This window comes from Oryx dammah, unplaced genomic scaffold, assembly GCF_014754425.2.
Source record: "Oryx dammah isolate SB20612 unplaced genomic scaffold, SCBI_Odam_1.1 HiC_scaffold_27, whole genome shotgun sequence".
NCBI classification, from domain to species: domain Eukaryota; kingdom Metazoa; phylum Chordata; class Mammalia; order Artiodactyla; family Bovidae; genus Oryx; species Oryx dammah.
In genome coordinates, this window is record NW_024070211.1 from 45,041,613 (window position 1) to 45,058,676 (window position 17,064).

The 17,064-nt window shown below is 41.4% G+C and overlaps 1 protein-coding gene across 6 annotated transcripts in view; it reads right to left on the reverse strand.

Moving 5' to 3' along the window:
* Nucleotides 1-17,064, reverse strand: part of KIAA2012 (KIAA2012 ortholog) — a 135,060-nt gene that overhangs the window by 9,380 nt on the left and 108,616 nt on the right. For all 6 annotated transcript variants that reach the window (XM_040228786.1, XM_040228785.1, XM_040228782.1 and 3 more), the window contains 4 exons: nt 11,307-11,397; nt 8,582-8,747; nt 2,963-3,077; nt 181-518 (listed from right to left, as the gene is read on the reverse strand). In XM_040228786.1, coding sequence (XP_040084720.1) covers nt 181-518; nt 2,963-3,077; nt 8,582-8,747; nt 11,307-11,397 — 710 coding nt within the window. The remainder of the gene's footprint in view (nt 1-180; nt 519-2,962; nt 3,078-8,581; nt 8,748-11,306; nt 11,398-17,064) is intronic.

Consider the following 17,064-nt stretch of genomic DNA (forward strand, 5'->3'; position numbering starts at 1 on the left):
ACTTTGCCACCCTAGTGTCTTTTATCAGATCTGGCATCTTAAAGGGTCAGGAAAAAACAAAGTAGAATAAATAAAATCATTAGGCAGTTTAATATAATCCAGGGCAGTTTTCCCCACCTCTGCAGTTGTACGAGTGAAGACAGAGATCCCTTTGGCCAGGGTGAGAATATTGAAGCCTACCTTGGAAGGGTCCTCGTGGCTTCTCTCTTCTTCAGGTTCCATGTTTCCAGGGACAGTTGCAGTCTGGGTGGGTGATGACCTTCCATCTATAGAAACTTGGCTCTCAGGAGCCTCAACTTTGGAAGAGAGCCAAGAGTCCTCTACCCCAGAGCCTGAGCGGAAGAAACCTCCACCTGAGCGGTCTTTGGTTTCCTCAGAGTTAATGACATCAGGCCCACTCAGCTCCACAGCTGTTTCCAGATTCCCTTCCTTCCGTGTCCTTTTCCTTTTGGCTCCTGTTTTTTTTCCTTTGGGAATTAGCTGTGATTTCTTTTCAGCTTTTGATTCCTTTGACTTTCCTAGGAGAGAACAATTGGGGATAGAGGCATAGCTAATAAACATGATCTCTGTATCCTTTTCAGTGACTTTAAAACTCCCATGTGCAATGGAATCATCTGTGTGCAGATACCTGAGCCCCGCCCTTAGAGTCTGATTTTGTAGGAATCTGCATTTTAGCTATCACTCCAAAGATTTTGAGAAGGGTAGTCCATAGACCCAGGTGGTGCTAGTGGTAAAGAACCTGCCTGCCAATGCAGGAGACAGAAGAGACGTGGGTTGAATCCCTGGGTCAGGAAGATCCCTTGGAGGAGGGCATGGCAACCCAAATCCCATGGACAGTGGTGTCTGTCCAGCTACAGTCCATAGGGTCACAAAGAGTCAGATACGACTACAGCCACTTAGCACAGCACAGCCCATAGACCACCCTTTGAGAACCTGCCTCAACTGTGATCAGCAGTCTTGCTACTAAAAAGACTTCTGATTCACCCTGACCTATGGTGGGGACAAGACTCTCTGGAGGGAAGAAGACCTATAGACACAGCTGGAAAATCATGCCTCAAGAGTTTAGCTTGAGGCTGCAACTTTGTAACCTGGCACAGTTTGAGTCTTCCATACTCTAGGGCTTCTTTCTCAATTCACCGCTGGGGCCACAAGTATTTCTTTTTCCAGTCCTGCCAATGCTACCCAAGTTACAGGCGATAGCAATGTAAACTCAGCAAGACTTTAAAAAGCAGACTTCAAAAATAGATCTGGATAAGCAACAGAGCCCTACTGTATAGCACAGGGGACTATATTCAATATCCTGTGATAAACCATAATGGAAAAGAATATTAAAAATGTCTATATTGTATAAATGGGTCACTTTGCTGTAGAGCAGAGATTGGCACAACATTGTAAGTCAACTACACTTCAGTTAAAACAAAAATCTGTCCCAGGAGTCTGGCTATCCAGTGTCCCTGTTGCTATGGCCTTTGATTTGTTTTGAGGGTCTTCATGTGGCCAGGAAAGAATGAGTGTAGGTTTCAGGTTAAAGAAAGGCCTCAGAACACAACATTGTAAATCAACTACACTTCAATAAAAATTAATTTAAAAAGAAAGAAGGTCCTCAGAAGCATAGACACCTGAATTCCTAGTGAGGTGCAACACAACGAACCAAGAGGAAAAATGGTAGCTGGAGTAACCATTCAGCTGCTGCTGCTGCTAAGTCGGTTCAGTCGTGTCTGACTCTGTGCGACCCCATAGACGGCAGCCCACCAGGCTCCCCCATCCTTGGGATTCTCCAGGCAAGAACACTGGAGTGGGTTGCCATTTCCTTCTCCAATGCATGAAAGTGAAAAGTGAAAGTGAAGTCACTCAATCGTGTCCGACTCTTAGCGACCCCATGGACTGCGGCCCACCAGGCTCCTCCGTCCATGGGATTTTCCAGGCAAGAGTGCTGGAGTGGGGTGCCATTGCCTTCTCTGGTAACCATTCAGAGCATGCTGCAAACTTCTCCTTCCCAAAAGCTCTCATGGCCCAATTCTCAGCTTATGACTTATTTATTATTCATAGAGGTAGGGTTTGAAAGGCATGAATTTGGAATCAAATGGCAGGTTCAGACCCTGGGTCCACCACTTTTTACTGTTCGATGTTGCTCAAATCAGCCAGCCTCTCCACATGATAGAATAATGGTGATTAAGGATGTGTGGGGATTTCATGACATCATAAATGCAGAGCTCCTAATGAGAGAGTCAATTCCTAGGCAGGTTAATAAGAAGTCTGGGGTCCCTGAGGAGGAGAAAGGGGTCTGGGGCTCTCAAGGAGGAGACAGGGTCCTGGAATTTTCAAGGAGGAGGAAAGGACAAACTTTTTTTCTACATTCGTTAGTAAGGACTATATAACAATAATGTATCCTGCTTGAGGACATGTTTCTCCTTCCTGAAAACCTTCTGACTAATCCTGTTATCTTAAAATGTATATTATGGGAGTGGGTCTAGGAAGATCTTTACAACCATGAGATATTGGTTTGATTTACTGTAATAACTAATTTAAAAAGTATATAATTCCCTTCCTAAGACTAGCGAGTGGGGCACTCTCCATCCCCCTTCTGATGTCTATGTCAGAAGCTTTCTTTGTTCCTTTGAGTGATCAAGCCTGGTGTCTGGTCCCGAAGCTAAGTCTTCTTTGGAGATCAAGAATCCGACACCGTTCACCATAAGCTATCACTAATACAATGCGAGTTCATTTAGTAGGTGTTGGTATTATTATTGTAATTTCCTTTCTTGTTAATTACAGGCCTCCAGGCTCCCCCAGTTTCCTCTATCCCTGTCTCCCAAGATACTGACAGGAAGTAAGGCCGCAACACCCTCTTAGCTGTGGTCGTCAAGGAGACTCGGCACAGACAGTTTGTCCCATAGGATCCATGCTGATTCTCCGTAACACCTTCCGGCTCCCATTAGGTGTCTTCTCCCAGATGGACCCTTACCAACAGCAGCCTCTGCTTCCTCATGGAATTTTCCTTCTTTCTCCCTCTTGGGTGCTTTGGACTTATCTGTCTTGGCCCTTTTCCTGCTCTTGGCTTTTTCAATCAACTCCATCTCCTAAAGGGGAAAAAGTAAGGCAAGGGAACATTTTAAAGTAGAAAGCAAGGGGAAAAAAAAATAAAAAGGAGATTATTTTAGGAATTCCCTGGCAGTCCAGTGGTTCAGCACTTTCAATACCTGGTCAGGGAACTAAGATCCCAACGGCCAACAAACAAAAATAGAAAACAGAAGAAAAGGGAGATTATGTTGAACAAGACAGAATGGCTTAGAATGGAATTTATATGGGTTCCAGATGAAGCAAATGAATGAGACAGAGAGTGTGGAGCTGGAGGGGAGATCCTAAGATTCATCCATTGATACAATTTCAGGTATAATTTCATAGAAGAAAAGAGAAATAGAACGTGCTTGATGATCTGCCCCCTCTTTTAAAATAATTATAAAAGAATAATTTTATTTAGCTATGTCTTTTTGGCTGTGCTGGGTCTTCGTTGCCGCAGAGGCGTTTCTCTAGTTGCAGAGAGTGGGCTCCTTGTGGGTGGCTCGTCTGGCTGCAGAGCTGGGCTTCAGAGTGCAGGCTTTGGTAGTTGCAGTGCTCGGGCTGAGTTGCCCTGTGACGTGGGATCTTCCTGGACTGGGATCCAACCCATGTCCCCTGCATTGGCAGGAGGATTCTTAACCACTGGATCACCAGGGAAGTCCTGCTCACTTTTTTGATGCTAAACCGTCATCTACAGAGCTGGATCAAAGTGAAGCAGTTTTCATCTTTGACAGATTGCTGTTGCCACAATTAATGATTAACTGGTTTAAATCAAAGCCAGCTTTATTCCCTGTTGCATCATTTGCTAGCTTTTGGGAAACTTCAAGCATATGACCATGGCTATGTCAGTTTTCACCTTTCTCCAAGGATTGGGACAATATAGTGTTTCTTCCTAACGGGATGGCACAGTCAGGCCATGACTACCCCCTCAGTACCTGTAATATTGTGACAAAATAAGAAATATATGTTTGGTCTTGAACATAGCCTCTGACACAGAGCTCCTAAAACCCTTGCACAAACATACCTCAGAGATAGTGTGGGTTTGTTGTAGACCACCCCAACAGTGTGAATACTGGAAATAAAGCATGTCACATGAATATTTTGTTTCCCAGGGCATATGAAAATTATGTTTACTTGTGTAGTCTATTAAAGTGTGCAGTAGCATTATGTCTAAAAAAGCAGTGTGCATACCTGAATTTGAAAATGCTATATTGCAAAAAAAACTGTTAACTATCATCTGAGCCTTCAACAAATTATAATCTCTTTTTTTCTTTTTTTGCCATATCACAAGGCATGTGGAATCTTAGGTCCCCTACCAGGGATTGAACCTGGGCCGCAGCAATAAAAGTGCTGAGTCCTAGCCACTGGACAACCAGAGAATTCCCCACAAATGTTCTTAATGGCATCTAGGATGCTGAATACTTTTCAGAAGGTTCTCAATCGACTTTACCCAGATCCATCCAAGGAATCACCAAGTGTGGCAGCTATCGTCTTAAGAAGTGTATTTGTTAAAAAATAAGAATTGAAAGTCAAAATGACTCCTTGATATGTGGGCTGCACAATGTTGTGTTAGAAGGCATGAAAACAACCCTAATCTTGTCCATCTCCATTAGAGCTCTTGGCTGGGTAGTTGATTGTCAACGAGCAATAATATTTTGAAACGGATCTTTTTTTTTCTGAGCAGTAGGTCTCAACAGTGGGCTTAAAATACTCAGTAAAACACGTTGCTAACAGATAAGCTCTCATCCAGGCTTTGTTGTTCTACATACAGAACACAGGTGGAATAGATTTAGCATAAATCTTAAGGGCCCTAGGATTTTTGGAATGGTAAATAAGCACGGGCTTCAACTTCAAGTCACCAGCTGCATTAGCCCCTAACATGATGTCAGCCTGTCCTCTGAAGATTTGAGGCCAGGTATTGACGTCTCCAGCTCTGAAAGTCCAAGATGGCATCTTCTTTCAACGTAAGGCTGTTCATCAACATTGAAGATCTGTTGTTTAGAGTATCCACCTTCATTAATTATCTTAGCTAGAGCTTCTGGATAACTTGCTGCTTCACTTTCATGCCTTAAACCTTATGAACCAACATTTGCTCACTTCAAATTCTTCTTTTCCAGCTTCTTCACCTCTCTGAGTCTTCATAGAACTGAAGAAAGTTAAGACCTTGCTCTGGATTAGGCTTTGGCTTATGGGAATTTTGTGGTTGGTTTGATCTTCCATCCAGACCACTTAAACCTTCTCCATATCAGCAATAAGCCCATTTTGTTTTCTTACCATTCATGCGTTCACTGGAGTAGCACTTTAAATTTCCTTCAAGAACTTTTCCTTTGCAGTCACAACTTAGCTAACCGTTTGGTGCAAGAGGCCAAGCTTTTTGGCCGCTCTCAGCTTTCCACGTGGCTTCCTCATTAACCATTTCTAGCTTTTGATATAAATTGGGAAACATGAGTTGTTGTTGGCTGTTGTGAGACACGTGAGACATTTCCTTTTACTTGAACACTTAGAGGCCCCTGCAGGGTTATCAACTGGCCTGATTTCAATGTTGTTGTGTGTCAGGGAATGGGGGTGGAGGAGAGGCTTGAGGAAAGGAACAGAGGGAACGGCTGGTTGGTGGAGCAGTCAGAGCACACACATTTATTGATTAAATTCACCATCTCATATGGGTATGGTTCATGATACCCCAAAACAATTACAGTGGTAACATCAAATATCACTCACTGATCATACTTTAGTATCAATATCAGTAACCTCAGATACACAGATGACACCACCCTGATGGCAGAAAGAGAAGAACTAAAGAGTTTCTTGATGAAAGTGAAAGAGGAGAGTGAAAAATTTGGCTTAAAACTCAACATTCAGAAAACTAAGATCATGGGATCCAGTCCCATCACTTCATGGCAAATAGATGAGGAAACAGTGGAGATGGTGGCTGACTTTATTTTTTTGGGTTCCAGAATCACTACAGATGGTGACTGCAGCCATGAAATTAACAGATACTTGCTCCTTGGAAGAAAAGCTATGACCAAACTAGACAGCATATTGAAAAGCAGAGACACTGCTTTGCCAACAAAGGTCTGTTTAGTCAAAGCTATGGTTTTTCCAGTAGTCATATATGGATGTGAGAGTTGGACTATAAAGAAAGCTGAGTGCCAAAGGATTGATGCTTTTGAACTGTGGTGTTAGAGAAGACTCTTGAGAGTCCCTTGGACTGCAAGGAGATCCAACCAGTCCATCCTAAAGGAAATCAGTCCTGAATATTCATTGGAAGGACTGATACTAAAGATGAAGCCCCAATACTATGGCTACCTGATGCAAAGAAATGACTCATTGGAAAAGACCCTGATGCTGGGAAGGATTGAAGGCAGGAGGAGAAGGGACGACAGAGGATGAAATAGTTGGATGGCATCACTGACTCGATGTACATGAGTATGAGCAAGCTCCAGGAGTTGGTGATGGACAGGGAAGACTGGCGAGCTGCATGCAGTCCATGGGGTCGCAAAGAGTTGGACATGACTGAACTGAACTGATCACATATCACCAAAACAAATACAATAATAATGAAAAAGCTTGGAATGTTTCGAGAATTATCAAAATGTGACACAGAGACATGAAATGAGCAAATGTTGTTCAAAAAAATGGTGCTGATAGACTTGCTTGAACTTTCAATCTGTAAAATCACATTATCTGTGAAGCCAATAAAGTGAAGCACAATAAAATGAGAGACATGCCTGTAACTTCTGGCGCATAAGCATGAAAGGATTGTCTTTTGTTATTCATTAACAAGCCCCTTTCAACAACACCTGAGATTATGTTAATACAATTATTTTGGAAAGCCCCTAAAAAGGGGCACTGGTTACCAGGAGAACCAATCAGGTGATCAGAACGTTGGACCTTTCAGCCCCTGCCCCTCCCACTACCTTAGAGGAGGGGAGAAGGGTTAGAAGTTGCATTAATCACCATTTGCCAGTGACTTAATCAATCGTGCTTGTGTAACGAAGCATATCCCAAACTCCAAGGGGACGGGAGCACCTGTGCTTGGGACCCGTCAGGGCCTTGCCCTATGTGTCTCTTCCTCGCTGTTCACTTGGACAGTGAGTCCCCTACATATGAACCTTCAAGTTGTGAACTTCCAAAGATGTGGACATGCCTTTGCATGTCCAGTCACATGAGTTAGTTCACGTGTCTGGTGTACATTGTCACATGCATGCATCCTCTACAAGTGGTTGTGCTTTTGTGTACTTTACCATTTGGTAGAGTAGTACAGTATCTTTACTTCAAGACCAGGATGTTCACCCAATGCCAGCCCTTGTACGCCAGCACTGTACTACTATACTTTTCAAGTGCTAGTTGCTCACTTGTGTCTGACTCTTTGGGACACCATGGACTGTAGCCCACCTGGCTCCTCCCTGTCCTTGGGATTCTCCAGGGAAGAATACTGGAGTGGGTTGTCATTCCCTTCTCCAGGGGATCTTCCCGACCCAGGGATCGAACCCACGTCTCCAGGACTGCAGGCCAATTTTAGGGAAGATTAAAAATGTTTTGTTTCTGTATTTGTTATGTATTATTTGTGTGAAAGGGCTTCCCTGGTGGCTCAGATGGTAAAGCGTCTGCCTGCAGTGTGGGAGACCCGGGTTCAATCCCTGGGTTTGGGAGATCTCCTGGAGAAGGAAATGGCAACCCACTCCAGTACTCTTGCCTGGAAAATTCCATGGACTGAGGAGCCTAGTAGGCTACAGTCCATGGGGTCGCAAAGAGTCGGACACGACTGAGCGACTTCACTTTACTTTATTTGTATGAAAAGTATTACAAACCTATTACAGTATAGTACTGTATAGCTGACTGTGTTAGCTGCGTACCTAGGCTAACTTTGTTGGACTTAATGAACAAATTGAACTTATGAACATGCTCTTGAACTCATTCGTATGTAGGGGACTTACTGTATCCTTTAAAATATCTTTTGTAATAAATCAGTAGTAGTAAGTAAATGTTTCCTGAGCTGTTCTAGCAAATTACTGAACCTGAGGATGGGTTGTAGGAACCCCCTATGTATAGCTTTTTGATCAGAAGTACAGGTGACAACCTGGAACTTGGTGGCTGAAGTGGAACAGGTATGTGGGACTGAACCCTTCACTTGTGGGGCCTGTGCTAATTCCTGGTAGTCAGCGTCAGAGTAGAATCGTAGGACCCCTGGTTGGTGTCCAGAGAGCTGCAGAATTGGTTGATGTGGGAAAAGCCTTCACACATTTCATGTCAGAAGTGATATGAAAGTATAGGAAAACTAAACTTCCTTCGAGTACCTTTGTAGAAATTAGAAAAGGGTACCCCATGCTTCAGAAAGATGCAACCCATTACTGGGATGCAGGGCGTGGTGAGTGAACCACAGAGTGGATTTGAGCTCTCACTGCCCCCTTTGCAGGTGCCCTTGTCTAGTAAGCAGTCTATACAACTGGACATGGCAACCCTGATGGGAGCACCTTCCAGGTGGGGTTTTGGACCAGGTGCCTACCTAGGTGTTTACACTCACGTTACTGACGTTGTTCGATGTCTGCTGGTTGAACAGCCTTGGCTCAGTCTTCCCTTCTTTTCCTATTGGAAGAAAAGATGTGTCTATAGGATCCAGCCCTTCTGGTGAGTCAGGCCCACGTCCTGGAAGTCCTCTGTGCCGATGGTGTACATTATAATCTTTGCCCCTGTGAAAAAAAGTAAAACAGGACCAAACTAAAGAAAAACTCTGGTGTACACACCACTATATGTAAAATAAACAAGAGAATTTGCTGTATAGCACAGGGAACTCTAGATGATACCTTGTTACAGCCTATGATGGAAAAGAACCAGAAAAAAAGAGCTATGTATAATTGAATCACTTTGCTGTTCACCGGAAACTAGACCACAGCCTTGTCGTGGCGAAGGGGCTTGCATAACTCCATGAAGCTGTGAGCCATGCCATGCAGGGCCACCCAAGACAGGGGGGTCATAGTGGAGGTTCTGACAAAATGTGGTCCACAGGAGGAGGAAATGGCAACCCACTCCAGTATACATGCCTAGAGAACCTCATGAACAGTTTGAAAACGCAAAAGATATGACGCCAAGATAAGACCTCCAGTTTGGAAGGTGTCCAATATGCTATGGGGGAGAGCAGAGGGCAATTACTAATAGCTCTAGAAAGAATGAAGCGGCCAGGCCAAAGTGGAAACAATCCTCAGTTGTGGATGTGTCTAGTGTTGTAAAGAGTAATATTGCATAGGAACCTGGAATGTTAGGTCTGTGAATCAAGGTAAACTGGATGTGGTCAAGCAGCAGATGGTAAGATTGAACATCGACATCTTAGGACTCAGTGAACTAAAATGGACAGGAATGGGTGAATTTAATTCAGATGACCATTATATCTACTCCTATGGGCAAAGATGCCTTAGAAGAAATAGCCTTCATAGACAACAAAAGAGTTCAAAATGCAGTACTTGGGTACAACTTCAAAAGTGACAGAACAAGCTCGGGTCGTTTAAAGCAAACCACCATTCAACATCACTGTAAATCAGTTATACTTCAATTAAAAAGAAAAAAACTCTAGTGAACAAGGAAGAGGGAAAATGAACAAACACTAACTGAACAGCTGTGTTCTGCCAGGCACTGCACTGTGGCGGGCATTTGACACACTTGATCAGCCCTCGTTTTCTCAACACATCCCTGAATAAAGGAGATTAGAAAGTTTAGCCTTCACTTTTGGGGTTCTCTCAGGCTGAAGTTTCTTTTATCGGTGGCTTAGTTGAAGAAAAAGTGACCTTTAAGAAAGAGTGTCATCAGAACATGAACCTACCTATATATCCATTTTTTATACCCTCCGAATTCTGTTCTTGATCAAATTCACCCACCAAAGGTCATTGCTGTATGAGTATGATCGTGTGTGGAACCACTGTCATAGACCACGTGCCTGGAGGGCAGCTGACTTATGTTCTCCAGGTAAAAATGTCACTACGACAGAGCCACGTGGATTCAGTAACAGCTGCTGCAGCAGCTACTGTTGTGCCAGGCCTGGTCCTGAATATTTAATTTTTTAGCTAAATCAGTATTATATTTACTGTGCTGGGCTAGTACAGAGCCTTACTATAGAAACTTGAGAAATACTTGTCGAATGAGGTAAATGGAATTTCCTATAAATATATGAGTCTTTAAATCATTCACTGTCACTCTATAAAAACCCATAGAAGTATCCTTTAGAATTTAGTGGTAGGAAAACCTTTATTTCCCCTGAGGAATAAGCATGCTGCAAATGAAAACCACAAAACCTGATTGAGTTGCTCCTTTTTGGCTTTTTTTGCTTTCACATTCAGTCTGAAAGTCTGAAGTTTTCAATTTTTCAGTTTTCTCTTTTTTTTGAAAGTCTGAACTTTAGTCACTTATTGAAGATTGTTGATGTCCTTTTTTCTTTTCTTCCAGATTAAAAAAACATTTTGGGTGGGTATTATCTAGTCTTTTTTTGTGTGTGTGGATAGGCTGGGGGGGGTGTATTATTATAAGCAGTTTAAATCCATTTTGGAGAAGATGAAATACAAAAGTTAAAAAGTGGAATTCTTCAGATAGCTGCCTCACCACCCAAGTGCTCATCCTTCTTTATTCCTAGGGAACACCCAGCCTTTTTTTGACCCAGGAGGGAATCCTTATACCACACGGCAGGTGAGGGCAGATTCACATATCACTGAGGCTCATGGGAGGTCACAAGAGGCTGTCGTTCCAGCTGCTACTGCCAAACAAGGCTTAGGTCAAGTGACAGCCTGACTGGCTGAGCTGCTGGCTGATGAACCCATAGTTTGCACACAGTCGGCACATAGGAAGCACTTAATACATGTTAGCAATTTATTAGTATTAACGGTATTATTGATTTTACCCAGGGCTGGGTGAATGCTGAGAGGAGAAACCAAGGTTGAGTTGACAGACCTCTGCTTTTTGGGCATGGCCGCAGAGCTCAGACGTGGAGAAATGGAGAAAGCAGCTTCCACACGGTTTAGAGTTCAACTTTGCTTCTCACCCACCCAGCCAAAGAACAGGTTTAAAAGTAGGAAACACATCACGATATAATCCTTCCCCCAAATCTTTGTTTCTTAGCCAGTAATTTGATTCTGGCTGCCAGAGCCTGTGGTTGGTTAGCTGAGAATCTTCATGTCGCTTAGGAAAAACCAGAAATGAAGTTCATTAAAAGCAAAAAAAAAAACACAAGTTGAGAAGTCCATGTTAGGACGGCTTTGAATACTTACGCCTTTTGGACAGTATCTGCCTCAGGGGTCTGCATGTGCTCAGCCAGGGAAGCACAAAGAGGGTCAAGGGTCATATTCCTCAGCACTGGGTCTGCAAAGACAAAGAGCATCCTGAATCAGCAAAGGACAGCAGGCTGTGATCCCAGACACGAGAATACATCTACCTGGTGAGCAGTCAACAGCATGCCTATTAGAACAATAGGGTATATTATATCTAGGAAATTCGCAAATACTGCAGAAACTAGAGCTGACACATGGCAAGTGATATTAAAATCAGTAAGCCCCATTGGGAAAGCGATATGACAGTACATATCAAGATCTAGAAAAACGTTCTTGTCTTTGATCAGCAATCTCACTCCTGGGTGTTATCATAAGGAAATAATTTAAAAGAAGAAACAAGCTTTCTGTACAAAGTTGTTCATTACAACATCATCAATAATAAAAAATTAGAAATAGCCAAACAATGGGAAATTTGCAATGCATTATTTTGACATTTAAAATTATGGTTGAAAAGATAAATCAGCAGTATGGAAAATATGATATAATGCAAGTAAAAAATAGTAAACTATAGAATTGTGTGTTAAAACTGTATAAAATATGTGTGGAGATGGATAAGAGCTGGAAGAGAAAACAGAAAGAGGAAATAATATGTTAAAGGGGTTTATGTGTATTTAAATTTTTTCTTAAACCCTAGCATTGTTATAACCTTGAAAAGAAAATTGATTAAAAAATTGTTATATTTTGAGGAAGGTTTATGCAGGCTACACAGCTGTTGCTGGGTTCTCTGAAGACCATACTGGGTAGTTTTTAGAATAAGTGTCTCCAGACTGACTTCATATTAGACTAGGATACTTTTAATTTTAGTTACTTTAAACAATTTTTAATTATGAAAGATATATTTCATTGAGGAAAATAGGAAAACACAAGTATAAGTAAGAACCCTCCCCATCAACACGTAATTATTAGAATGACTAAAAAGACTGACTATACTGAGAATTAACAAAGATCCAGAGGAACCGGAATGCTCATTCACTGTTGGTTAGAATGTAAAATGGTACAATCACTTAGGAAAACAGTTTGACCATTTCTTGAAAAATTAAATATTAAATATACCATATAATTCAACCATTATACTCCTAGGTATTTTACTCAAAAAGGATGAAAGCATATGTCCACATAAGTACTTATACACAAATGGTCATAACAACTTTATTTGCGATAGTCAAAAACTTGTAACAACTGACATACCCATCAACAGGTGAATGGATAAAATGCTAGTATATACATACAATGCAATACTACTCAGTAGCAAATAGAAAGGAAGTATTGATACACTCAACAATATGGATGAATCTCAAAAGAATTATGTGGAGTAAAAGCAACCAAAGAATGGTATATGTGGTATGCTTCCATTTATATAAATTCTAGAAAGTGAAAACCAGTCTGTAGTGACAGAAAGCAGATTGGTTTGGAAATGAGAGAAACTGGTGTTAGAGACCAGAGGCAGAAGAATCATTTGGAAAAGATGAAATGTATTGTCTTGACTGTGGTGAGTTTCATGAGTACAGACATGTATCAGAACTTACCTAGTAGACCTTGAGTTCTCATCACAAGAAAAACAAGTAACTGTGTGCTGACTGAGGTTAACTGTGGTAACCATTTTGCAATATGAATCACACCATTATTTGGTACCTCTTAAACTAATTACAATGTTATATGTCAATTATATCTCCAGAAACCTAGAAGCTGCCCCTTCAAATCATAGCAACATTTAATGTTTCTATGGAAGAAAACTGATGGTTGAATAATTTTATATTCTAAATAATTATACATAATTAAAATCTAAGGAAAAGTGAAATTGATTGCATTAAAATCTTTATGGAAAAATAGCAATATTTAACACTTAAAGATAATTTATCTAATTGTACAATTTAAATAGGTGTAATTTATTATAAGGCTGTTTAAAAAGCTTAACAAAGTTAAGTTTTATGGCCACCTCATGCGAAGAGTTGACTCATTGGAAAAGACTGATTCTGGGAGGGATTGGGGGCAGGAGGAGAAGGGGATGACAGAGGATGAGATGGCTGGATGGCATCACCGACTCGATGGACATGAGTTTGGGTGAACTCTGGGAGGTGGTGATGGACAGGGAGGCCTGGCGTGCTGTAATTCATGGTGTCGCAAAGAGCTGGACACGACTGAGCGACTGAACTGAACTGAACTGAAGATATATTAATACAAATAAAGTGCTTAAAACAGTGCTGGCACCTGCTAAAAACAAGAATCAAAAAAAAAAAAGAACTCACCACTACAACAACAAGACCCCCCAAACCCAAAAAACCTTGACTCATGATCCCTCTACTTACATACAACTACAGCAAATATTTTCGTGTATATACTTTCATACATATATAGTAAATATACACTCATATTTTAATAAGTTAATGAAATAATACATATAATTCAAATCAACTTTTATGTTATTAGAATCTCCCATATCATTAAATATTCTAAAAATGATTTTAATACCAGTATGGCATTTCATCATATGGATACCTTAATTGACTTAACCAAACATGTAGCTTTTAAAATTCAAGTTGTTTTGAATTTTTATAACTAAAATGTACTTTATATAGCATATGCTTATGAGGAATGTTTCTGTTTACCAAAGGACTTAATTCTTTGTCCACATCTATTACTATTGAAGAGTGTACAGTCTTAAGGGTAAAATGTCTATTGCTGAGTTGCTTCCCAGAAAGTTTGTACCAATTTACATGCCAAAGAAATGGTCATTCATTCCTTTGTTTATCCCATGTTTATTAAATACCTGCTACATGATGGTCATTATATTAGGTGCTGGGAATATAGTGGTGAGTAGGATGGATACACACCCTGGTCTCAGGAAGCTTAAATTTTAGTGGGGAAGATGGATACTAGCACAAAGTAAAACAAAGAAAAATGAAATAATTTAAAAAGTTAAAAAAAACTTTTTGAAAGGAAGACTGTAATATTCAATCCGCTCTCTCTTTGAGCAGTAGATTCTTGCATGAATTAATTGATTTTTCCTCAATTTTGTTTATTTAAAAAGATCATAACTTCAAAGAACCTCTTGATGAAAGTGAAAGAGGAGAGTTAAAAAGTTGGTTTAAAACTCAACATTCAGAAAACTAAGATCATGGCATCCGGTCCCACCACTTCATGGCAAATAGGTGGGGAAACAATGGAAACAGTGAGAGACTTAATTGTTTTGGGCTCCAAAATCACTGCAGATGGTGACTGCAACCATTAGATTAGAAGTTCCTTGCTCCGTGGAAGAAAAGCTGTATCAACATAGACAGCATATTAAAAAGCAGAGACGTTATTACTTTGCCAACAAAGGTCCATGTAGTCAAAGCTATGGTTTTTTCAGTAGTCATGTATGAATGTGAGAGTTGGACCATAAAGAAAGCTGAGCGCCAAAGAATTGATGCTTTTGAACTGTGGTGTTGGAGAAGACTCTTGAGAGTCCCTTGGACTGCAAGGAGATCCAACCAGTCCATTCTGAAGGAGATCAGTCCTGGGTATTCATTGGAAGGACTGATGCTGAAGCTGAAACTCCAATAGTTTGGCTACTTGATAATAAGAGCTGACTTATTGGAAAAGACGTTGATGCTAGGAAAGATTGAAGGCAGGAGGAAAAGGGGACAGCAGAGGATAAGATGGTTGGATGGCATCACTGACTCAATGGACATGAGTTTGAGTAAGGTCCAAGAGTTGGTGATGGACAGGGAAGCTTGGTGTGCTGCAGTCCATGGGGCTGCAAAGAGTCGGACACAACTGAGCAACTGAACTGGTGACTTCAAAAAAAGATTTGAAAAGAAAAAATGTACCTGTTATCCCACCAGCATTATTCCCTTAATACTAGTAATAGTTTACTCATTTTTCATTGTTCAGTGGTGTCCGCACTGCCATGCAGAGGAACTTGGGTTCCTTTCTGCTATTGCCAAATGTTAAGGATGGCATCTACTGTCTCATACATCAACCTCCAGACTTTGGAGTGGGGACAAAATTGTCAATGTATGAGGTTGTTGAGGAAACTGGAAAGGTTGATTGGCTTGGTACCCAGAATTTATTTGGCCTTGGATAACATGTAAATATTAATAGAGAGTGGGAACTGATTTAAGTATTTTTGTGATTAAGAGGAATTCCGTGAGGGTTTCTTTCCCTAACTTCCCGGCTCAGTAAAATCTGTCTCATGGAATGGATTTCACTGCTCTTCACCAGTTTTGAAATTTGGGACAAAGCACTATATGACCAGCAGAGGGCGCTTTTGTATTGACCAAAAGCTGAGGGTTTACAACTGGTGTGATTTCACGGTTTTGATTAGAATTGATATCCTGTCGCTGGGGTGTGGACCATAGAAGGGTGTTTTGTTTTGTTTCTCTAGTAAAACAATCTTATCTTTAGGAAGTATTGGAATAAACCAAGTCAGCACTTTGGCTAATAACGTACAATTTTAACTGTTTTTTTAAAAAGCTAGAACAGCAGAACATAGAAAAACTACTGTATAATGATTACCCACATTTGTGAAATCTTAACATTTTGCTGTATTTGATGCACATTTTTTCTGAAGAGATAAAACAATTCAGATATCATCTAAGACTTTATTGTATCACATAAAATCCTATTTCCCTCACTCTCTCCCCAGAGGGGAGTCACTAAGTCATGTCTAACTCTTTGTGACCGCATAGACTATAGCCCTCCAGGCTCCTCTGTCCGTGGGATTATCCTGGCAGGAATGCTGGAGTCGGTTGCCATTTCCTTCTCCAGAGGGTCTTCCCGACCTGGGGATTGAACCCCCATCTCCTGCAATATAGGCAGATTCTTTACCACTAAACCACCATGGAAGCCCTTAAATTTGGTATTTATCAGCTGAGTTCAGAATATGCTACCCCCTAAACACTGCACCTTGGCATATTGACTACTTTAAGCGGAAGGAATCTGAGAAAGGGGAGTGCAAATGATCAGACCTGCTGCTCATGTAAGAGGTAGGTTCTATTGGGTTGGCTGAAAAGTTTGTTTGGGTTTTTCTGTAAGATGTTATGGAAAAATTCAAACGAACTTTTTGGCCAACTCAGTACCTGGAGGAAGGGAGCACCCTTATCTCTGAAGACAGAGGGACTCTGAGAGGAAAGCAGACAAACAAGCCTTGCTCTTTCCTCCACTTGATTACCCTTTGTACTTACCCCTTTCTCCTTTCACATTTTCCCACAATTTTCCACTGTTCATCAAACCTACTTAAAAAAATGCTCAGGCTTAACCACTTCTTCGGGTCCTTATTTCTTAATAAAACCTCCCTTGTGACATAAAGCTTGTATCAAGTAAATTTGTGTGCTTTTCTCTTATTAGTCTGTCTTTGTCATTTTAATTTTTCAGGCCCAGCAAGGGCCTCAAAGAGAGTAGAAGAAAACTTTTTCCTCTCCTACACAGGTCTCTCCCAGGTGGCTCAGTGGTAGAGTCTGCCTGCCAACGCAGACGTCACAGGAGACGTGGGTTCGATCCCTGGGTCAGGAAGATCCCCCGGAGGACGAAATGGCAACCCACTCCAGAATTCCTGCCTAGAGAATCCCATGGACAGAGGAGCCTGGCGGGCCCCAGTCCACGGGGTGGCAAAGAGTTGGACACACTGATTGCACACACTAACAGTACTTCCAGATTCTAACAACCAGTAGAGCTACCAGGCTGCGATGGTGCAGGAGCGGCTGAGAGGAGCTACCCC